Consider the following 23,503-nt stretch of genomic DNA (forward strand, 5'->3'; position numbering starts at 1 on the left):
CATAATGTTTGCATAATAAATCCCTTGTGATTTCACTTTGCATAATGTTTTCAACGTTTGTCCATGTACTGTAGTAGCATATATCCTTTCAATTGACAAATAATATTCCATTTATGGATATACCACAGTTTTTTATCTGTTCATCAATGGACGAACATTTGGGTTGTTTCTACATTTTGCCTGTTATGAATAACACTATGAACTTTCTCGTGTATGAGTTTTTGTGTGGACATAGATTTTCGTTTCCCTTGGAGATATATATATATAACTCCAAATATTAGGTATATGTAGAACTGCTGGGTCATAGATCTTACTACACTCTTAACCACTACACATTTTAGCTAGTCTTTATTATTATTATTAAATTATCTGCTATTATTAAATAATTATATTATCAATAACACCAATATTTGTTTCTATCTATTAAGTATCTCTGTTGCAAAGCCCTTTACTTTTTTTTTTTTTTTTTTGCTGTACATGGGCCTCTCGCTGTTGTGGCCTCTCCCGTTGCAGAGCACAGACTCTGGACGCGCAGGCTCAGTGGCCATGGCTCACGGGCCCAGCCGCTCCGCAGCATGTGGGATCTTCCCGGACCAGGGCACGAACCCGTGTCCCCTGTATCGGCAGGCGGACTCTCAACCCCTGCGCCACCAGGGAAGCCCAAGCCCTTTACTTTTATTGTTACAAATCCTTACCTCGGTTAGGATCATTAAGACAGGAGTCATTATCTCTGTTGAAGAGGTGAGAGAAACTGGGGCTCAGGAGGTTAAGGGAACTTGTCTACACTCCAACAGCGAACATGGGTAGAGCTGAGACCACCATGCACACCTGCCTGTCTCCTGTGCCCTGTGTGCCCAGTACCATGTCCTGGGCCATACTCTGCCCCAAATCTTTCAAAACATGCCTCCACCCCTCCTTTCTGGCTTTTTCTGGAAGCGAGGATGGCTTGACATCCCAAGGGTGAGAGCTGCACACTCAGTGCCTGTGCTCTTTTCCAGCTGGGGCTGGAGGCCATGGGAGGGGCTGCCCTGGGAGCTGGAAATAAAATGGAGGGAGGGCTGGGCTGAGCAGGGCAGTATTGGAAGGTAAGGAGGCTGGGAAGCGGGAGGTAAGGTTTCTTATTCTGGGTTTTTTGTTTTGTTTTGGTTCTGGCTCCTAGGGAACCATTGAGGTGGGGCTGGGTGGAGTTTTGCGATTGGGAGTGAGGAGGGAGGCTGAAGCAAGCTGCTGTGGGTAGTGCTAAGTCGGGGAGAGGGCTTTCACAGACAGGCTGGCCTGGGGCGTCCCCTGCATTGTCAGAAGGAAAGACTGGGGAGGGGGCTGCGTTCCATGCACTCCTTGGGCCCCTGGCTCTGAGGCAGGCCCTGTCTGCATGGGGGCTGGGAAAGGGAGAACATCTCAGGGCGAGGCACCCAAGGAGCGGGGCTGCTATGGCAGAAGCAGACACTGAGGCCCACTTGGCTAGGAAGAAGGAAGTGCAAGGATGAAGGGGAAATTCTGTGAGCCTCTAAGAAGGCTTTCCGAGACATGGAAAACGGTGAAACTCGGGCTTCAGGGCTGCAAATGTTTAGCCCTGGGCCAAGGGAGGCATTACAGGTGGAGGAACTGCCTGCAGGAGGGCTTGGAGCCTGCAGGAGCTGGACCGAGCAGACTCGGGAGAGAAAGGCTGGCAGGTCAGCCCAGGGCCGTCGGCTAGTGCCCAGCATGGCTGCCAGCAGCCTTGAGCCACAGTGGCTGTGTACATTTAAGTTAGTTAATATTCAATAAAAATAAAAATCCAGCTCCTCAGTCGTACTGCCACACTTCAAGTGCTCAGTCGCCATGTGGGACTAGCAGCTCCAGTATTGGAGAGAACTGATACAGAACGGTTCCATCATGGTAGAAAGTCTCTGGCCAGCAGGAACCCTCAGGAGGGGTTCGGATTGCTCAAGGACCCACTGGAGAGAGCAGGCTTAGACTGGGTTGCCTGGCCTGGGAGGTCTCTGAACAACAGGTGAGGGAAGGTCCCCAGCAGTGCAAGGTGGTGTGACTCGCCTCCTGCCAGCATAAAGTGGACTCTGCCCCCAGGGACAGGAACTAACCAGGCAGGGCCTCTTCAGTCCCGACTTGCAAACCCTGATCAGTGTGACCAGAGCCAGGGTCAGAGAAACATGGAGTGAGTGGTGCTGGGGAGGGAGGAGCGGCTGCTGAGGGGGCCTGAGCCTGGGCACTAAGGGGGTCTCCAGCTTGGTCACAGTGGCGTACGTGGGTGGGACAGGGGAAGGGCTGGGGGAGTTGTGTGTGTGTGAGCTGCTAGGGGAGACCGGAGCAGAGGCTTGCTGGATGGAGGTGGGGTTGCTCTGTGTCAAAAGACAAGAGAGAGGGGACCCTCCCATCCCCACCTAAGGAGCTGTCTCTGCTTCCTTCCCAGGGCCAACGCTGTCCAGCTGACGAGAATGGAACACGCCATGAAGTCCCTCAGCCTCCTCTACCCCAGCTCCCTCGCCAGGTGAGGAGAGCCAAGCGTGGAAGGGAAGGGGAGATACTGTGAGCTGTAGGGCAGACCTTGAACTTCGATGGGCACACAAGTCACCTGGGTGTCTTGTTCAAATGCAGGTGCTGATTCAGGAGGTCTGGAGTGGGACGCAAGATTTGCCCCTCCCACAAGCCCCCAGGAGATATTAATGCTGCTGTCTCTCCCCCAGAGTCCCCCATATCACACATTGAGTAGAAAGAGGTAGATACTGCTTGATGCTTTCATTACTGATCTCATTTAAACCTCACCACAACTTTGGGAAGTGGGGATTATTATGCCAAATTAACAGATGGGGAAACCGAGGCACAGGGTGGGCTCTCTCAGTCACCTAGCAAATGGGTAGTGGAGTCAGGATTCGAACTTGGGTCTGCCTGACTCCAAAATCTAGGTTCACTGCACTCCTTTTGTTCTACATCGTGTATCTGAGTTCAAAACTGTCTTATATTGACCTCAGCTTTGCCACTTCGTCTCACATTACAGGTGAGAAGAATGAGGCTAAGAGAGGAAAGTGGTAATTGGGCAAATGTGGGGTAGTCTTCTATCACTGGCTACTTGTCATGGTCTGAAACCCAGCAGTGTCAATATCACTTGGGAACTCATTACATACATAAAATCTCAGAACCTACCCAGACCTACTGAATCAGAACCTGCATTTTAACAAGATCAGCAGGGGAGTGATGTGTCCACTAAAGTTTAAGATGCACTGATCCAGGGACTTCCCTGGTGGTCCAGTGGGTAAGACTCCGCACTCCCAATGCAGGGGGCACGGGTTCGATACCTGGTCGGGGAACTAGATGCCACATACATGCCAAAACTAAGAAGTCCGCATGCTGCAACTAAAGATCCTGCATACCACTATGAAGATCCCGCGAGCCGCAACTAATACCTGGCACAGCCTAAATAAATAAATAAATAAAAAAAAAAAAAAAAAAAAAAAAAACGATGCACCAACCCAGCAGGCTTTTGAGGAAGACTATCTAGAGCAGGTTTGGTGGGTGGTAGGGGAGGAGGAATATGACGAGCTCAGCCTAGAGGATTGGGAGGGTAAGTTACCCTGCTGTGCGTTGAGGGCTGGGAGGCATCACACAGCTCATTCTGATGCTCCATATGGCCTCCAGGTACGTGGCAGTCAGCACCTCGGTGGTGACCCAGAAGCTGCTGTCAGAGCCCAGCCCGGAGGCCCCCAGGGCCCGGCCCTGCAGAGTAAGCAGTGCTGACCGGAGTGTGCGGAAGGGCATCATGACACACAGCCTTGAGGACCTCCGCCTCAAGGTAGGAATGGGCCTGCCTCTGCACAGCCCACCATGGGGACCTTGTCTGAGAGATGGCCCCAACAGCTGCCTCTGCATCATGAGCTAGGAGTTCAGCAGGGATGGAGTTCATGGCTTAGATGGTGAAAAGATTTCCTTTCTAATGGCAGCTCCAGTGGGCTTGTAGTGCCCACCTGGAATCCTGTCTGTCTGTTGACAGGGGGAGGGCAGTACATTACCATCTGATACTAACAATAGGTCAGTGGTATATTTGGAGTCTATTTTTCTTACTGGAGGGACCCTTAGGTTCCCTTTTCCAGTAGTACTTAAACTTGTAGAATTGCCCAGAAGTTGGAGTATTGAGCAAGATTTTAGAGATTCCCTTCCCTATCTCCTTCCCTTACCTTCATGCAGGGCAATTCTCCTTCAATCTGTCTCCTACATTGGACTTCCATGCAAAGCTTTGTTAACAGCTGTGGAAGACTTTCTTCAAACTATTGACTAGGTGGGACTTCCCTGGTGGTCCAGTGGTTAAGACTTCCTGCTCCAATGCAGGGGGCACAGGTTCAATCCCTGGTTAGGGAACTAAGATCCCGCATGCCCCTTGGCATGGTAAAAAAAAAAAGTAAAAACTATTGATCAGGTAAGCTTGCGGAGAGGAAACCAAGGACACACAGCTCTTGTGGGTGGTAGTAACACTGGGCAAGAATGACACCCTTCCCCATTTCCGTGCTCCCCCTACACTTGGTTGGGAGTAACTTGTCCTAATCTTTCCTTTTTATAAAGACACCTTTCCTTCTTACAAGTCATAGTGGATTATGGCCCATTCTAATGTCCTAATTTTAATGTAATTAATTCTTTAAAGACTCTATCTCTAAATAGAGTCATATTCTGAGGTACTGGGATTAGGACTTCAACATATGAATTTGGGGGGGATAGCATTCAGCCCATAATACATACAAATCAACTAAATAGAACTGAGAGTCCAGAAATAAATCCATGTATCTGTGGTCAACTGATTTTTAACAGGATTCCAAGACTATTCAATGGAGAAAGAATAGGCTTGTCAACAAATATTCCTGAGACAATGGGCTATCCAAATGCAAAAGAATGAAGTTGGATCCCTCCCTCATACTACATATAAAATTAATTCAAAGTAGATCAAAGACCTAAATGTAGAGCTAAAACTATAAAACCCTTAGAAGAAAACATAGGTATAAGTGTTCATAACCTTGGTTTCTTAGATATGGCACCAAAGCACAAGTAACCAAAGGGAAAAACGTTGGACCTTATCAACATTAAAAACTTATGTGCATCAAAGGACACTATCAAAAAAAATGAAAAGATAACCCACAGAATGGGAGAAAATATTTGCAAATCACATATCTGATAAGGGTCTAGTATCAAGAATATATAAAGAACTCTTAAAACTCAGTAAAAAGATGATCCAGTTGAAAACGGGCAAAGAATCTGAGTAGATGTTTCTCCAAAGAAGATGTACAAACGGCTGATAACACATGAAAAGATGCTCAGCACCCTTAGTCATTAGGGAAATGCAAATCAAAAACACGTCATACGACTAGAATGGCTAAAATAAAAGACAGACTAAAATAAGTGTTGGTGAGGATGTGGAGAAATTGCTGTTGGGAATGTAAAATCATGCAACAGCTTCAGAGAACAGTTTGGTATTTCCTTAAGAAGAATAAACGTAGAGTTATTATATGACTCAGCAATTCCAATCCTAGGTATATATCCAGGAAAACTGAAAAGACATGTCACACAAAAATTTGTACATGAATGTGCATAGCAGCATTATTCATAATACTCAAAAAATAGAAACAACCCACATGTCCATCAATTGAAGAATGGATTAAAAATGTGGTATATCTATTTAGTAGAATATTATTCAGCCATAAAAAACTAAAGAATCATGCTGCAACATAGAAGAACGTTGAAACCTTGTTAAGTGAAAGAAGCCAGTATAAAAAGACCACACATTGTATGATTCCACTTATATGAAATGTCCAGCATAGACAGATCCACAGAGATGGACAGAAGAGGAGAGGTTGCCAAGGGCTAGGAAATGGGGAGTGACAGCTAATGGGGTTAGGTTTCTCTATGGGGTAAAAATGGGGTTGAAAATGTTTTGAAATTATACAGTGGTGGTAGTTGCACAACTTTGTGAATATGCTAAAAACCACTGGATTGTGGACTTTAAAAGAGTGAATTTTATGGCATGCAAATTATATTGCAACTAAAAATTACATGTGTGACTCCCATTATATTTTTTTTAAGATTTATGTATTATTTATTTTTATTTATTTATTTTTTTTTTCTGTGTCGGGTCTTAGTTGTGGCCCACGGGATCTTCGTTGAGGCATGAGCGATCTTTCATTGTGGTGCGTGGGCTTCTCTCTAGGTGTGGCATGCGGGTTTTCTCTTCTCTAGTTGTGGCGCGTGGGCTCCAGGGTGTGTGGGCTCTATAGTCTGCAGCACGCGGGCTCTAGTTGAGGCGCACAAGCTCAGTAGTTGTGGCACGCAGGCTTAGTTGCCCCGCAGCATGTGGGATCTTAGTTCCCTGATCAGGGATCGAACCCGCTTCCCCTGCATTGCAAGGCAGATTCTTTACCACTGGACCACCAGGGAAGTCCCTTCCATTATATTTTTATTGGACAGCACTATTCTAGAATATTAACCATGAAGTCAGATACCAAGGGATACCATAATATAGGTTCTTTGGATGGTGATCTCACAGCAAGAGCCCTGGGTTCCAGTCCCATCCCATAAATCCCGGCCCACTTGTGTGTGTGTGAGGTGTGCCAGCTGAGGTGTGTGATGTGGGTCTTCCCCATACCAGCTTTGTGGCTACATGTGATGGCAGAAGCATCACTTACCTTATTCTCCAGGTCCAGGATACCCTGATGCTGGCAGACAAGCCTTTCTTCCTGGTGCTGGAGGAAGATGGCACAACTGTAGAGACAGAAGAGTATTTCCAATCCCTGACAGATGACACCGTGTTCATGGTCCTCCATAAGGGGCAGAAATGGCAGCCCCCATCAGAGCAGGTGACATCCCACCTGTCAAGGAGAATACTGGGAGCTTAGGAGAAATCCTTGAGGGGTGCCAACCACATGCTTGTCTTGATGCAGGGCACTAGGTACCAGCTCTCCCTCTCCCGTAAGCCTGCCAAGAAGATCGATGTGGCCCGAGTAACCTTCCACCTGTACAAGGTGAACCCACAGGACTTCATTGGCCGCCTGAACGTGAAGGCGACTCTCTATGGCACATACTCCCTTTCCTATGATCTGCGCTGCTACGGGGCCAGGCGTGTCATGAAGTGAGTGAATTGGGGTTAGCTGGGGACAGGCTGGGTACAAAGCAATGGGAGATGGCACTATCTTCTCCCATGCACCTCAGACTTCTCGGAGCCTGAGCCTGGTGTTGATGCTGACAAAGCATGACAATTAGCATTTGTCTAGGACTTTATGGCTGAATTCATGTTTTATTTTATAGTAGTGTATGCCAAAGGGATACATATACTTCTGCTGGTGGAACCTGGATACATTTAGCTTTTCTAATTACCTTCCACTATAACAACTAATTATTTTTCACCTAAAGTAGTAAGTTTTCCTAAGTAGTCTTCTAATCTTTTGATTAGAAGAGCAAAAATATGTCAAAAATTTTATTGAACTCAACTAGTGAGGGAACCAGCAAGAAGTTACAATCAGTTCAAAATCCCACCCATATATAGATCCAACAAGAATGCCGAGCTATTTATAAATACAAAATTGGATTTTTCCATGGGGGTGGGAGGGATGAAATAACTGTCCTTCCATAGAACGGAATTAATTTGTATGTCTATGGACAAAAGTCATTTGCATCATCTAATGAACTTTAAAAGAAACTTTACTTTACTTTTGAAAGTCTAATCAAGTATCACAGGAAGCATGGGAATATGTTTAATCATAAGACAAGTACTGTTATGGTAGTGATTTCCAAATTCAGCTATTCCAGTGGTGCTCTAGAGAATTCTTACCTCACTAGGCGGATGTAGCCACTGAGGCAGAGGCATCCAAATAGTCGAAAACCACAAAGCTAGCCTCTTGCCAGTTACTTCTGACAGATGCTACTCCTCCCCAGTTGCTTCATTTAGTGTTTACTGAGCACTCTGTGTCCTGGCCCTATGCTATGAGCTAGAGACACAGAGATAAATAAGATGTCAGAACAAGCTCCATGAGGGCAAGAATTGCTGTTGCCTCCAATACCTTGGTGAATGCTGGTACATAGCAATAATTCAAATAATTGTACAATGAATGAAGATGCATATGATCCTCATTCTCAGGGGCTTCTGAGAAATCCTACTCCTTCCAGAGTTCTGCCAGAACGTATGCAGCTAGAGCACACCAGACCTTCTTGCCTTTCCGAGTTTATTCTCTGCATTCCCAGTCCGCAGATGAGGGACCTGAGGCCGCATGGTTCTGCCTGCCACAGATAACCCTCAGCGGCAGGTTGAGCCTCGTTCTATGGCAAGAAGTTCCATTTTCCTCTTATACCATATCATATACCCCTCTTGATCTGGGCTTGCTGCCAGCAGTTTGCAGATTGCAAAATCTAGAGCAGGAAGTTTCAGCCTTTAAACTCAGTCCATCTAGGGGAAGTGGGCCCCTCAGACCTAAACACAGTAGGCATATTGGTCCCAAAAGAAAAACAAAAAACAACAGCAAGCTGGAATCAGTGGAATGACTTAGTGGTGTCAGCAAGTGTTTTTTCTTTAATGGTGGTAAAATACATATACCATAAAATTTACCATTTTAACCACTTTTTTTTAAGTATAAAATTCAGTGACATTAAGTACATTCACAGTGTTGTGCAACAGTTACTTGTGCATCTATTTCCAGAACTTTTTCATCATCCCAAACTGTAACTCTGTACCCATTAAACACTAACTCTCCACACCCCCTTCCCCCAGCCCTGCTAACCTCTGTTCTACTTCCTGTCTACATTAATTTTCCTATTCTAGGCAACTCATGTAAGTATAATCATACAATACTTGCCCTTTTGTGTCTGGCTTATTTCACTTAGCATAATGTTTTCAAAGTTCATCCATATTGTAGCATGTGTCAGAATTTCATTCCTATTTATGTCCAGACAGCTGGTTTGAAGCCTCAGTTCTCTAATTTGAGAAATGGGTATACTTCTCAGGTTTCACCTTTAAATTTTTTAAGTATTTTCATGTATAGATGTTTATGATTCTAACTGTCTTCCCGCCCCCCTCCACCTCAGCCATAACATAAGTTCATTTACTGAATGAAGGTTAATAGAAGACAAGTTTTAATATCAGCCAGAAAGAATTTATGTTCCTTTTGTTTTCTTCTCCCTGACCCCTCCTAGGACTAGACACCCCTAGTCACCCTCACCTGTCTCTTTCAAACAGATCTGGATAAGAAGTTGGTTAAAGTAGTCAAGCATTCACCAGCTGGTCTTGACCCTACGTTTCCCCTTCTCTTCTACATATCAGGTCCTGTGTTAAGTGATTTATGTTATTTCATCCTCCTAACCCTGTGTGGGATCAAAATGGTATGATCTCACTTTACAGATGAGGGTGCCGAAGCTCAGAGCTATAGGAGTTTGCCAAGGTTGCCACAGCTAATGAAACTGAGTTAGCACTCAGGCCTGTCTGACTGGAGTTCTGTCCTCAGTACACTGCAACACCAGACATGGAGATCTTCACGTCCAGCACTCTGAAAATTAGCTAGACTACAAATGACTTGGAAACACTTCTGTCTAGAACAGAGGTTGTGAACGGCAGAGTCACGTGACAGAGGTCAGTCTGGCTGGCCCAAAGTAGCATTAGAAAAATAAAAGGCCTTGTTAAATGAGCTTGAATTTTGCACGAGAAGAGGGAGGTTGTGGACGTCTCAGTTAAGGTACGATTGCAGGTAACACTGTAGACCCTGTCCCATTTGCTGAGGGAGGGCAGCATCTGTTCTGTTTGCACAACACTCTACAGTTTATGAAGTTATGAATGCAGCGTGGGGGAGCAGGCATTTAGGAGGAGGAGGAGGAAGGGGCTTTCTTTGTGTTTTGACCCTAGTGCCTTCTCATCCCACCCAGAGAAGCTCTCCGCTGGGCCCTCTTCAGCATGCAGGCCACAGGCCACGTGCTGCTCGGCACCTCCTGTTACCTGCAGCAGCTCCTGGATGCCACAGAGGGAGGGCAGCCCCCCAAGAGCAAAGCCCCATCCCTCATCCCGACCTGTCTGAAGATACTGCAATGAAAGCCCAGCCAAGGAGTAGACCGGGGACCCCATGCTCAGCTGGTAGCACCCACAAGCCTGGCAGCTAGAGAGCTTCTTACCTTCCCAACACCTCCCTCAGCCCCACAGGAACATGAATGATGAAGCAGGGGGAAGGGCCGGAAACCTGGGCTGGGCTGGCCAAAGGAGAACTGAGGGCTCTTGGCCTGGCTGGGCTCCTTCCTGCCCCAGGTAGCTTAGCGGGCCAAGACTGGTCACCAGCAGGCTATGGTAGGAAGGCTGCCCCTCAGCAACCTGTCTTCACATGCTACACTTTCATTACACTGCCTACCTCCTGGCCTCCTGTCCCAAATGCTTCTGAGTGAATTGTCAACCCACTCGTGTATGATACTAGAGAGTTCGTAATAAATTATTTATGCTGATACATCTTCTTTACTTCTGTTCTTTGTGAGGTGAGGGTGGGATTCTATCTGGAAGGTTGGTAAGGTCTACGGGAAGAGAGAACTCTGTTGTCAAACCATTCTCCATAATGTGGGGTTATAGGAAACAGCACTTTTTCTACCAAAAAAACAAACAACAAAAAAATTACAGTTAATTCTGAAACTAATGTCTGCTTAATCTGAGGCTTGAGCAGATCATGTAATCAATATGGTAAATGACAATTTCCAAAATAAGTTTGCCTACCAGAAGGACTTTGGGAACACAAAAGACCCAGAATTGCCAAAGCAATCCTGAGGAAAAAGAACAAAGCTGGAGGCATAACCCTCCCAGACTTCAGACAATACTACAAAGCTACAGTAATCAAAACAGCATGGTATTGGCACAGAAAAAGACATATGGATCAATAGAAGGAAATAGAGAGCCCAGAAATAAACCCATACCTACAGTCAATTAATCTTCGACAAAGGGGGTAAGAATATACAACGGAGAAAAGACAGTCTCTTCAATAAGTGGTGCTGGGAAAACTAGACAACTCCATGTAAAAGAATGAAATTAGAACATTCTCTACTACCATATACAAAAGGAAACTCAAAATGAATTAAAGACCTAAATGTAAGACTGGATACTATAAAACTCCTAGAGGAGAACAGAGGCAGAACATTCTTTGACATAAATCGCAGCAATATTTATTTTGGATCTGTCTCCTAGAATAGTGTAAATAAAAGCAAAAATAAACCAATGCAACCTAAATAAACTCAAAAGCTTTTGCACAGCAAACGAAACCATAAACAAAACGAAAATACAACCTCCAGAGTGGGAGAAAATATTTGCAAAAGATGCAACTGACAAGGGCTTAATTTCCAAAACATAAAAACAGCTTATGTAGCTCAATATCACAAAAAGCAAACCCAATCAAAAAATGGGCAGAAGACCTAAATAGACATCTCTCCAAAGAAGACATATAGATGGCCAGTAGGCACATGAAAAGATGCTCAACACTGCTAATTATTAGAGAAGTGCAAATCAAAACTACAATGAGGTATCATGTCACACTAGTCAGAATGGCCATCATCAAAAAGTCTACAAATAATAAATGCTAGAGAGGGTGTGGAGAAAAAGGAACCCTCCTACACTGTTGGTGGGAATGGAAATTGTGCAGCCACTATGGAGAACAGTATGGGGGTTCCTAAAAAACTAAAAATAAAGCTGCTATATGATCCAGCAATCCCACTTCTGGCCATGTATCTGGAAAAGACAAAAACTCTAATTCCAAAAGAGATGTGCCCCCCAATGCTCATAGCAGCACTACTTACAATAGCCAAGATATGGAAGCAATTTAAGTGTCCATCAACAGATGAATGGGTGAAGAAGATGTGGTACATATATACAATGGACTAGTACTCAGCCATAAAAAAGAATGAAATAATGCCATGTGCAGCAACATGGATGGACCCAGAGATGATCACAAAAAGTGAAGCAAGTCAGACAGAGAAAGACAAATATCATATGATATCACTTCTATGTGGAATCTAAAAACATGACATAAATGAACTTATTTAGAAAACAGAAACAGACCCACAGACATAGAAAACAAACTTATGGTTACTGAAGGGGAAGGGGGACGGGGGACACATTAGGAGCTTGGGATTCACAGATACACACGACTATATATAAAACAGGGGGGCTTCCCTGGTGGCGCAGTGGTTGAGAGCCCGCCTGCCGATGCAGGGGACACGGGTTCGTGCCCCGGTCCGGGAGGATCCCACACGCCGCGGAGCGGCTGGGCCCGTGAGCCATGGCCGCTGAGCCTGCGCGTCCGGAGCCTGTGCTCTGCAACGGGAGAGGCCACAGCGGTGAGAGGCCCGAGTACCCCCCCGCCAAAAAAAAAAGGTAAACAAGGTCCTACGGTATGGCGCAGGGAACTATATTCAATATCTTGTAATAACCTACAATGGAAAAGAATCTGAAAAATAATATATATATGTATAACTGAATCACTTTGCTGTACACCAGAAACTAACACAACACTGTAAATCAACTATACCTCAATTAAAAAAAAAAAAAGAAGAAGAAGAAGGGCTTTAATAGGGATTATGGGATTAAGGCACTCTTCCAGTTTCTCAATGTCACATTTTAGTACAACCTTTTAAGTGTGTAGGTGGGAAAGTACTAGTCAAGCTGTAATGCAACTCTCCCCCGAAGCCTTCCCTAGCTTGCTAGACAGCTCTCCTTTCGTGTTCAGAACTCTTAATCTTAGGATTTCGAAATGAGCCGTTAGGTAGCCACAGAGTATTAGCTTATCAGTGTGAGCTGGCATTTTTCAATATCAAGCAAGTCAAACAAGACAAGCATGAAAGGCTAGGTTTGTAGGAGACTGTGCTTTGGTCTGTGCCTCTCAGATTCAAATATGTGTCATTTCTGACTAACTATAAAGGCTACTTGGGTTTATTAAATACTAAGACAAAGGCCTGTGTTACCAAAGTTAAAGTCTGGAGGGTTATTTCTGGCAGCTGACCCATACCCTGCAGCCAATGTGTGGAAGGAGCTGCCAGAGCTAGCAAAGAACATTTCCATTCTGGGCTTTCCTGCTCTTGCAGCTATGGTTGGAGGCCTGGCTCAGTGCTGTCCTGGGTCCATGGGGTAGGCCTTCTGGTATGAAGGCATTATGTTTACATCAGCACAGAAGCTATTCCCATTCAACTCTTGCTGAGGCTGTGGCCTACCTGCTCTTCTTGTGAAGTTAGTCATAAACTGAGTTGGGCTGGGGTGGCTGAAACTTGGAATTTGTCCCAACTTGCCTTCCCCCTGATATTCTGAGTTTCACACGTGAGTCTTGAGTGGCTGATCACTGTCTCTCGGCACTAAGCCCTCCCAGCCTAGGGATAATTAGGTTTCTTCCTTTTCTTCTGGAAGCTTGGAGATTAATGGGGTCGCAGCAGCTGCGGGCAGTGAACAGGAGAGGGCAGGCTTTGCTGAGGCTGGGGCATGTGGAGGGAAAATTCCAAAGAGCAAGGGAGCTCAAGCCTTGGCAGGGCCAGGGGCCAGTCCAAGTGGGGGAATGGCCCTTCCTGGGGCCAAGTGTGGCCAGTGGAGGAGAAGTCTGCTGTCGGTAAGGTAGGCTGTCCTGCCCCTCGGCCTCCGCCTTTCCATCTTTGCTCAAGCTGCAAATTATGAAGGCACCTTTCAGAAGAGGGGTTCCAAAATACCGCGGGGCCTTAGGACACAGCACAGTAATGTCCAAGCCCCAAACAAGATAAAATTACTTGCATTCTTGCTAAATTTCTTGCCAGTCCTGTCTGAATTTGTGCACATTTAAAAATTGACTTTTGGGACTTCCCTGGTTGGTCCAGAGGTTAAGACTCCACGCTCCCAATGCAGGGGGCCCGGATTAGATCCCTGGTCAGGGAACTAGATCCCACATGCTGCAACTAAAAGATCCTGCGTGCTGTATAGCTGTATAGCTGTATAGCATGACCGAATAAATAAATAAATATATATCTTTTAAAATTGACTATTTAAATCTTTGAATTAAAAACAATTACGTTTACTGAGGTATAATTTACATACAATAAAATCTACCCTTTTAAGGTATATAGTTCAATAAAGTTTGGCAAATTTATACAGATATGTAACCACTAGTTCCAGTACACCAAAAATTTCCCTTCTTCCCCTTTCTAGTCGATTCTCATTCCCTCAACCACTCCAGCCCTTGTCAACCACTGACTTTTCTAAAATGTCATGTAACTAAAATCACAGTCTTTTAAAAAATTTATTTCTACTTATTTTCATTATTAAAAAATTTTTTTATGAATCATAGTCTTTTATATCTGGCTTAGTTTTTTTTTTTGGCCATGCCATGCAGCATGCAGGATCTTAGTTCCCCAACCAGGGATCAAACCCACACTCCCTGCAATGGAAGCAGGAGTCTTAACCACTGGACCACTAGGGAAGTCCCTTTTTTTTTTGGTCTGGCTTATATTTTTAAACTAGGGCTCCATGTGTGTCTGAAGAAGAGATATATCAATGAGGTTAAAAATTTAAGCAGTTCTAAAGGGTAAAAATAATTATTCACTTTCTCACTTCAGATTCCCTTTCTGGAAGCAACCAACAACTCATTTGTGTATGTCCTTTCAGAAATGCAGAAATATACAATAAATATATGTAAATCACACTCATGCACATATATGCATATTCTAGTCACACTGTTCTTCACTTTGTTTTTTTTTTTTTTTTTTTTTTTTTTTTTCTGTACGTGGGCCTCTCACTGCTGTGGCCTCTCCCGTTGCGGAGCACAGGCTCCGGACACACACAGGCTCCGCGGCCATGGCTCGCGGGCCCAGCCGCTCCGCGGCATGTGGGATCTTCCGGGATCGGGGCACGAACCCGTGTCCCCTGCATCGGCAGGCGGACTCTCAACCACTGCGCCACCAGGGAAGCCCCACTTTGTTGTTTTTTGATTTAATATATTCTGGAGATTGATTCACATTATCATATGTAGACCCCCACACATTCTTCAATTAATGGCTGCGTATGTATGTGCTACAATTAATTTAGCCATTCCTCTGTTGGCAGATGTTGGTTTATCTGCAGTCCTTCACTAAGGCAAACAATGAATTGAAAGTTATAGTGCTCTTAGTGAACAAAATAATACACAGGTTGCATGTAACTTTTCCATAGTTGTAATTACAGGATAGAGCCCATTTTGCTTTTTGCTTTTTTTGCACTTACCGTCTTCTTTTTCCTGTTGCCCGCTCCCTCTCCTCCCACCCACACCTTTCCCTCCTGGTGAATTTCCAAGTTCTCCACAGTCTGTCAATCACAACCCCTGCTGGGGAGCTTTCTCAGATTTCAGCGGGCTCCTGGGCTCCTCACTCTTCTCTCTCTCAGCATCTCCACAGCTTTTCGCAAGGTGGGTTGTGATGCTGTGATCTTAAAGGTGAACTTCTTGTGGTTGGGGCCGAGTCTTGTTAATCTGTTTGCAGTTCACAGGTGCCAAGGCCTTGCGTAGAGTTAGCATTCAAAAAATGATGAATGGGTGATGAGTAAGATTTATTTCCCTTATAGATCTAATCAAAGGACAATTTGTTTCTGGTTTTGAGATTTGTTTTGGTCTTGCTTTTATAAATAATGGTGCAGTGAACGTCTTTCTGCCTCTGGCCTTTTTTTCCTTTTGGATTTTGCACCAGGCTGTGTTCTTCAAAGCAAGTTCACTATACCAACGAGTGTGGATTTTTTTTTTTTCTCTTCCAATTTGCCGTACAAAATTGTGCACAATGGCGGGTTCTTTTTTGAAGTCAGAAGACTCCTAAGAATTGCCGTGATGATCAGAAAACCTGGCTTTGTCCTAAGACAGGTCCTCTGACCCCCAGTAAATTCCTCCTCTGCTCCGTGTCTCGCTTTCCCCAAAAGCACAGACGAGAATTTCTTCACCTCGTTCCTTGGCAAAGGCAAAGCTCCGCCTTCTCACAGCTCTGAGCCTCGCTATTCCGATTGACAGTCAATCTGACCAATCAGCGCGCTGTGGGGCATCACCGGGGAGCCCTTCCGGACACATGCGCACTGTCCTCACTCCGGAGATGGGCTGCTGTCGTGTTTTGGGCCAGGTCTGGGATGGCTGGCGGCGGGGTCCGGGGGTCCGCGCAGCGCGCACAGCCTCAAGCTTTGGCACCGAGGCCCGGTGATTAGCAACCCCCGCCCTCCTTTGTGTAGGAGGGAGGTTGGGGCCGGGGGAGGGTGTGTGCGGGATCTGGAGTTAGGCAGATATGGCTTCTAATCCAGCTCTGCTGTGTGACCCTAAACTGGTCAGTAGACCTCTCTGAGCCTCAGTTCTCTGTTCTGTACAGTGGGGCCAGTCGAACCTAACATTTCGGGAAACTCAACCCAGGCTTTCTGAAGCATTAGTAGGAAGCCGCAGGATTTAGGAAGAGGTGCGTGGAGATAAGAATGGGCGGCAATGATTCTCCTGTTGCTTACCTAACCTTTTCCAGGCATCAGCAGAAACGTCAAGGCTCCAGCAAACGGTCAGGGGCCCTGGATGACCAGCCTGTCTCGGGGCTGCTGCGGCCAGAGAACCTCAGTAGGGAGGAGCTGGTTGATGTGCTGAGGGCAGCTGTGGTGGATCAGAAAGGTGAGGGGTGGGAGGGACAGCTGCAGGGAGACCCAGAAGGGGAGAGGAGTCTTCACCTGAGCCTTCTGAGCATCTGGCTGGGTTCCCTACTAAAGCCTGTGGGATCAAATCCTGGTTCTGCCTCCCACTAGCCATAGGAGCTGGGACCAGACACATAATCTCTCTGTGCCTCAGCATCATGGGGATAGGGCTGTGGGGTGGGAAAGTGTAAATAACTAGAGAGCTTTGCACTAGTAGGCTCTCTGTAAAGGAAATTGCTGTAATAAAGTGTTTATTGAGGGGCAAAACACAGGCTTCGGAGCCATATCTAGGCTCTGTAATCAGCTTGCTGTGTGGCTTTAGGAGAATAATTTCTCTGAGCCTCAGTCTCCGGTGATTTTTAAATTTTCTCAGCTATTTATTGAGCATAGGCTATGTTCCAGGCACTGTTCTAGACATGGCTATATAGTGCTGAACAAAATAAATATGGTTTCTGCCTTCAGGGAGCCAACATTTCAGCGGGAGAAATTAATTAACCAGAAAATAAATGAAAAAGGTACTTACTAGAGATTAGTGCTATGAATAAAACAGCGATGATGAGGAACTGCAGGGAGCAGACATTAGATTGGAGACTCGGGCCTCTTTGTGATGGTGACATTTGAGCCACGATGATATGAAGAAAGCAGCCACGTGAAAATCTGAGAGAGAGGAAACAGCAAGTGCAAAGGCCCTGACGTGGCAGGTAGCCAGCTTAGCATATGCAAGGTTCAGAAACTTCAGGATGATAACTCATGTATGAGTTGTACTGGGACCACACGATAATATGAATTGAGTAAGTGCTTTGTAAACTGCATTTGCTGTTGATGATGTTTATGTATTATACGTTTCAGGACCTCTGGTGACATTGAACAAGCCACAGGGCCTGCCAGTGACAGGTATGGGCAGGGGAAAGAGATGCAATGAAAGGGGTTTTGACGTCTCTGAGGGGAAGAAATAGTGAAGAGAAAGGAAAGGTGGGATAAAGTTGCCTCTGGGAGCAACTTGTACTCTTCCTTTTTTTTCCCCAGGAAAACCGGGAGAGCGGACGTTGCTCTCAGTGCTCCCGGAGCTGAGCCAGTCCCTGGGGCTCGGGGAGCGGGAGCTCCAGGTTGTCCGAGCATCTGGGAAGTAAGTGGTGGGGGTGAGAGGAAGGTAGAAGGACAGACATCCATCTGGGGTGGGGGCATAACTACTTGGGAATAAACTGAGACATGTTCCATGGGCTGGTTTGGGATCACAGAGGTAGGATACAAGGAACAGGAGGAGGAAGTGGATAGATCTGGGTTCAAATCCTTATGCATAAACTGTGATCTTAGCTACCACTGAGCCTCAGTTTCTTTAATCATAAAATAGAGCTAATAATATCTATGCTCAGTGTGCACTCACTTCTCTAATTCCATATTCATGGCAGGTATTGTCAATTGATCTGTGATATTCTTTCCTCTAATTGCCATCTATTAGAGACGGTGCTTGAGATGAAATGTTTCTGCAGTTCCACAAACTCATGGGCTTGCTTGTGGGGAATTTAATTATTTAATAGCTAATATATATAAAATTCCTAGTATAGCGCCTAGCACATGGTAGACACTCAACAGTTGGTGGTAATTGTTATGATGTTTGGCTCTGAGCTCCCTGGGAGCCAGAGCAAAATGAGGAACACATTTAAGCAATGTACTCTTATTATCAAACATGGGGAAGACTTACTTGTTTCTCAAGAGGATGTAACTGTTTGGTCTTAAGCAGGTCAGGTGTTCCTTTCTAGGGGTCTTTTTTTTTTTTTTTTTGGCTGTGCCAAGCGGCATACAGGATCTTCATACCAGGTATTGAACCCACACCCCCAGCACTGGAAGCGCAGAGTCTTAACCACTGGAACGCCAGGAAAGTCCGGGGTCTCCTTTTTGTGTGGGTGAGCCCAGGGGATTTTAACTTTTGTGATTTGTCTCCTTCCTCCAGGGAAACCTCTGGGCTTGTACTCCTCTCCAGTTGTCCCCAGACAGCAAGCCGCCTCCAGAAGTTCTTCACTTACTCACAGAGAGCCAGGAGACCCACAGTCACCTACTGGTGAGAGGGGCTGGGAGGCTCCCAGGGCAGTGGGGAGGTCCCAGCAAGCCACTACGTGACTTCCTCTTGCCTCTTTCTCAGTGCTGTCACTGATGGGATCCCAGCTACTTCTGAGGGGAAGATCCAAGCAGCTCTGAAACTGGAACACATTGATGGGGTCAATCTTGTGAGTCAGGGTCTAGGTGGGGAAGAGGGGGGGTCCTTCCAGACATATTACCCCTACAGGATATAGACGTGGGGTGACTGGCCCTCCAGACCCCTAATACAGGCGAGTGACGACTGCCTATACTGTGGCCCTGTCCTGAGTCTGTTGGGAGCGAGCAGAGTCTGTGGGTAGTTCCCAGGTGTGTGTGAAGCTTGTTCATTCTTGGGGGCTGCCACCACAGGTCGTTCCAGTGAAGTCCCCATCCCGAAAGGACATCTTGGAAGGTGTCAAGAGGACCCTCAGCTACTTCCGTGTGGTGGCCACGGGCTCTGGCTGTGCCCTGGTCCAGCTGCAGCCACTGACAGGTGGGTCTGGAGCCCCAGCCAGACTTGACAAATGGTATTTGGCTGGAGGAGGCAGGAGGTGGGCGGGTGGTGGTAGTTTTAGTGGCAGCCTGGGGAGCATTTGATGGACTGTAAGGATGTACGTGACCAGCTCCACCTGGAGGGGCAGTGCTTCTCCTATCAGTCTGATGGTCACCCCTTTGCAGCACACCTGTTTTTTCTTAGTTGTTGATCTCAACGTCTTCTCTTTACCTTTGATGTTCTGTAGTTTCACTATGGTGAATCCAGGTGTGTGGGTGTAGTTTTATTTATCTTGCTTGGGATTCACTGTTTCCTGAGTCTGAGGATTAATCTATTTCATCTATCCTGGAAAGTTCTTTTCAAATACGCCTCTTGCATCCTTCCTTTTGAAGGCCTGATAGACGTCTTTCTCATTCTACTGCTGTCTCAACTTTTCTTTCACGTTTTTCATGTCTTTATCTCTGCTGCTTTCTGGGTAATCTTTAGATCTACCTTCCAGTTGAGTAATTTTCTCTTCCACAGGATCTAACCTGCCAGTTTAACCTACCCATTGATTGTATTTTTCACTTCTAGAAGTTCTGGTTGGTTCTTTTTTTTTTTAGTTGGTTCTTTTACAAATACAAATGGCCTTCCAAAAAATAGGGTATCTGTTTTTTTCTCGTATTACTTGTTCTTTTTTGTCTTTAGTCATTTAAAACATATTTATGTTGTGTTTCTATAATTCCATTGTCTGAGATTCTGAGGGTCTAATCCTGTTGTTTCCTGCAGACTCTCTCCCCTTGGTGGATTGTTTCCTTCTTGTTCTGTGATTCAGGATTGTGAATTCAGGTTAAGCTGGGCCTTTATCAGTGGAAATCCTTTATTGCCTCATTGGAGGTGGTGACTTCAGGAGAGGTTCTGCCTTTGCTTCTGCTGAGTGCCCCATGTCACTGCTTCAGGACCTAAATATTAATGTCTCAGTTGGAAGTTCACAGTTCATGCAAGTGGTATTAGAGCCCCAAACCTGTGTGAGAGCAGCTTATGGTTGTGAATCCTTTCTTCTTCCCCTCATCCAGACCTAAGGTTCTCGTCTCCCTTCCTTGGTGGCTGGCTTTTTCTCCTGGTCCATCCTGTCGATGAAGATGTAGCCTCTCTGATTTCATTTGGGCACCAAGACCTCACCCCTGGCCCCCTGTAGCTACTTAAACCCAAGCCCCCTGCATCCCAAGATTGGCAGTACCCTAGAATAGGTGAAATGTTGGCTTCCCTGTGCTCTGGATTTATTTACCTTTTGTATCTTCGTCTGGGGGACCTTACTTTCCTCTGTGCCCAGCTGTGTATTTAGAAGGATGATCATTAAAGTTTTCCAGTGTTTCTAAGTGGTTTATAAGAAGTGGATTTTTAGATTATCCAGCATATTGCCAGATGTGAAAGCAGAGGACAGCTCCTGGGTTTGAATCCCAGCTTACGGTGGGCCAGTCACTTCTTTTTGAGCTTCGGTTTTCCTGTCTATAAGGTGGGAATGATGACAGAACCCACCTTATAGGGTTGTCAGGAGGATTAATAAGTTTACTTATGTGAACAATTTTGTACCATTTAAGTTTTCCCAAAACCAGTTCAAGTTGGTGTCATCTAAAAGGGGAAGTTATTGGCTCAGGAACTCAAAGTTCAGGCCTGGCTGCCTCCGGAGGCTCGGAGGACATCATCAGGAAGCTGTTTCTCACTTTCTTTTCGCCTCCTGCCCGCTGGCTTCTTCCTCCCGCAGGCTCTCCCCGTGGGGGCAGAGATGGCAGGTGCTCCAGCAGCCCCAGGCTCACACCCCAGCGGGAAAGAGCGTTCTTCATTCCCAGTAGCTTCACAGTAAATTCAGGGTTGCCCCTCTTCGTGGACGAATCCCACAGGGCCGGTAGATTGACAGCTCTGACTGTCCCGACCTGGTCATGCGCCCCTCTCCACTGGCAGGGGTGGTAGCATTCACCTCTCTGAAACCACAGCATCTGAGAATGGGGGTGGCATCTCCCCAGAGGAAAGGGGAGGGGCAATACCGGGTGGACAGAAAGAGCCGCTGCCTGCCATCTGTCCTGTCTCTCTTGTCTTCTAGCGTTTCCCAGCCAGCTACAGGCGCACATGGCACTACAGCTCTGCCCTCTGCTCGGGGACCACATGTACTCTGCCCGTGTGGCCACTGTTCTGGGCCAGCGCTTTCTGCTGCCTGCTGAGAGCACCAGGCCCCAAAGACAGGTACCCAAGCCCACCTGCCGGCTGCCTTTTGGGTGGGCTGGGGGTGGGGGTGGAGAGCATCTCCAGACATTAGCTATGCAGCTTGGGCTTCCATAGCTTCCTGTAGCCCTGTCTTGCTCTGTGGCCCTGAGCAAGTGAAACCCCCTCTCTTGGGTCTCTTTCTGCCCATCTGTTCAATAAGGAAGTCGAACTGGCTGATTTCTAAAGGCCCTTCTAAGTCTGCCATTCTTTTTGGCATAAGGGGTAAAAGAGGTTGTGTTTATTTGGGTAACTCTGTCTACTCTAACAGAATAACCTCAAGTACCAGAGCCTTAACACAATAACTTCCTTCCGTGTTAAGTCCAATTAATGGCGGTAGGGTAGAGATGGGCTTGCTCCAAGCATGGGTCACTCAGGGACCCAGCCTGTTGCTATCCAGCCAGCGGAGGAGGAGACAGGGCAGGTTCATGGGGGAGGTTTTCTCGGGCCAGATCCGGAAGCAGGATACATGCTCACACTCCTGTGGCGTTCAGTGGGGCTCAATCACACGGCCTCACCACCCTGCAGGAGGGGCTGGGGAATGTAGTTTCGCTGAATGCCCAGTAAACTGATTCGGTGACCCCCTAGCTGGTCTCTGACGTAGTGTGTGTGTTTGAGTGTGTACATGTGTATGTGTAGAGAGGCATGCAGAACACGGACGCAGAGGGAGGAGGAAGTACTTGCCTCACTCCCATTTTGCTTAGAGCTCACCTGGCTGAATGCTGACATGTCTCTCCCACCCCAGGTCCTGGATGAAGCCCTCCTCAGCCGCCTCCACCTGACCCCCTCCCAGGCTGCCCAGCTGCCCCTGCACCTCCACCTGCATTGTCTCTACCTCCCAGGTGCCAGGCCCAGGGACCCACCTATCAAGCTTCTGGCTCCTTTGCCCTCTTATTTCTCCAAGACCCTGCATTGCCTGGGGCTCCACTACCAATAGTCCTTCTGGGCTTTTTGTTCCCGCTGGAAAGCAGTGGGGGTTGGAGGGCGGATGGGCTGCAGTCAGGCCCGAGGAGAGTGAGGTCAGTGCTCAACACGCAGAAGGCCACAGTGGAAGATCCTCTGTCGTTGGACAAACTTAAGATCACATCCTAACGCCACTTGCTGTGTGGTGTTGCGCAAATGACTTCACCTCTCTGGACCTGAGATAATAAAAGTACCTACCCTCATAGTATTGTTTGCAGGATTTGCTGAGAAAGAAAATGTTTATCATGGACCGTGGTTTCTGCTGAGTTCAGTATGTGGTCTTTATATTTGGCTGTTTCTGGCCCAATTCTAGCTGAGAGAAAATGTTAGGTTTTTTTTAAAATTGTGGTAAAATACACCTAATAAAATTCACCATCTTAACCATTTTTAAGTGTACAGTTCAGTGGTATTAAGGACATCCACACTGTCGTGCAGCCATCACCACCATCCATCTCCAGAACTTTCTCATCTTCCCCAACCGAGACTCTCCCCATTAAACACCAACTCCCCTCCCCCAGCCCTCCCAGCCGCAGTTGCCAGGGTCCTGTCATCTGTCTCTATGTATTTGACTACTCATTCAAGTGAAGATGTTAGATCTTTCACTTTAAAAAACCGTGAAATATATGAAACATACAGAGTGCATAAAACATCTCTGATTTAAAGAATAACTCTAAGGTGACACCCACATAACCACCACTCGGCACAAAAGAGAAGCATCCCTCCCTTCTCCTATCCTAGACAACAACAGCTCTCAACCCTGGCCGGACATGAGAACCCCCTACCCTGCCCACTCAGAAAGCTTAAAAAAAACACCCATGCCTCCCATGACTGCACCCCAAAGATGCTGGTTTCACCAGTCTGGGATGGAGACCCTGGCATCAGATCTTTTTTAAAAGCTCTGGAATGGGTACTGTTGTTCAGTCAAGGTTGGAAACCACTGCCCAGACTTGGGAGAATTCTTTGTTTTTTAGAGTTTTACCACATATACATGCATCCCTAAACAATAGATTTCATTTTGCCGTTTCTGAAGTTTCTGTTGGAATGGAATTGTGCTGCATTTATCCTTTTGTGACTTGTTCTCGCTCTACCCTGTGAAATGCATCCGTTGTGCGGCGCAGAGTTGG

At 46.4% G+C, this 23,503-nt stretch overlaps 2 protein-coding genes across 3 annotated transcripts; both read left to right on the forward strand.

The window, feature by feature from the left end:
• Nucleotides 1-2,420: 2,420 nt before the first annotated feature.
• Nucleotides 2,421-10,445, forward strand: CIDEC (cell death inducing DFFA like effector c). Its single transcript, XM_079712507.1, has 5 exons — nucleotides 2,421-2,488; nucleotides 3,634-3,787; nucleotides 6,672-6,830; nucleotides 6,915-7,102; nucleotides 9,880-10,445. Exons 1-5 carry the CDS (start codon nucleotides 2,436-2,438, stop codon nucleotides 10,040-10,042), a joined length of 717 nt encoding a protein of 238 aa, XP_079568633.1. The 5' UTR covers nucleotides 2,421-2,435; the 3' UTR covers nucleotides 10,043-10,445.
• A 2,941-nt stretch (nucleotides 10,446-13,386) lies between these two features.
• RPUSD3 (RNA pseudouridine synthase D3) lies at nucleotides 13,387-22,763 on the forward strand (the record flags this gene model as incomplete). 2 transcript variants are annotated; one of them, XM_079712509.1, is made up of 9 exons in its annotated part: nucleotides 13,387-13,571; nucleotides 16,450-16,589; nucleotides 17,459-17,503; nucleotides 17,636-17,735; nucleotides 18,561-18,668; nucleotides 18,750-18,834; nucleotides 19,055-19,178; nucleotides 21,259-21,398; nucleotides 22,162-22,763. In XM_079712509.1, the coding sequence occupies 9 exons, from the start codon at nucleotides 13,387-13,389 to the stop codon at nucleotides 22,351-22,353; spliced, it is 1,119 nt and encodes a 372-aa protein (XP_079568635.1). In that variant the 3' UTR covers nucleotides 22,354-22,763. The 2 variants fall into 2 exon arrangements, with proteins under 2 accessions (XP_079568635.1, XP_079568636.1); XM_079712510.1 differs by lacking the exon at nucleotides 13,387-13,571 and adding an exon at nucleotides 15,253-16,139.
• Between the last annotated feature and the right edge of the window lie 740 nt (nucleotides 22,764-23,503).

This window comes from Hyperoodon ampullatus (genome assembly GCF_949752795.1).
Source record: "Hyperoodon ampullatus genome assembly, chromosome: 10".
Taxonomy (NCBI): domain Eukaryota; kingdom Metazoa; phylum Chordata; class Mammalia; order Artiodactyla; family Ziphiidae; genus Hyperoodon; species Hyperoodon ampullatus.

Coding starts and splice junctions, on each gene's coding strand:
- CIDEC (XM_079712507.1), top strand. CDS start 2,436: ATGGAACACGCCATGAAGTCCCTCAGCCTCCTCTACCCCAGCTCCCTC. Junction 3,788..6,671: donor TTGAGGACCTCCGCCTCAAG/GTAGGAATGGGC, acceptor CTTATTCTCCAG/GTCCAGGATACCCTGATGCT. Junction 6,831..6,914: donor GGCAGCCCCCATCAGAGCAG/GTGACATCCCAC, acceptor GTCTTGATGCAG/GGCACTAGGTACCAGCTCTC.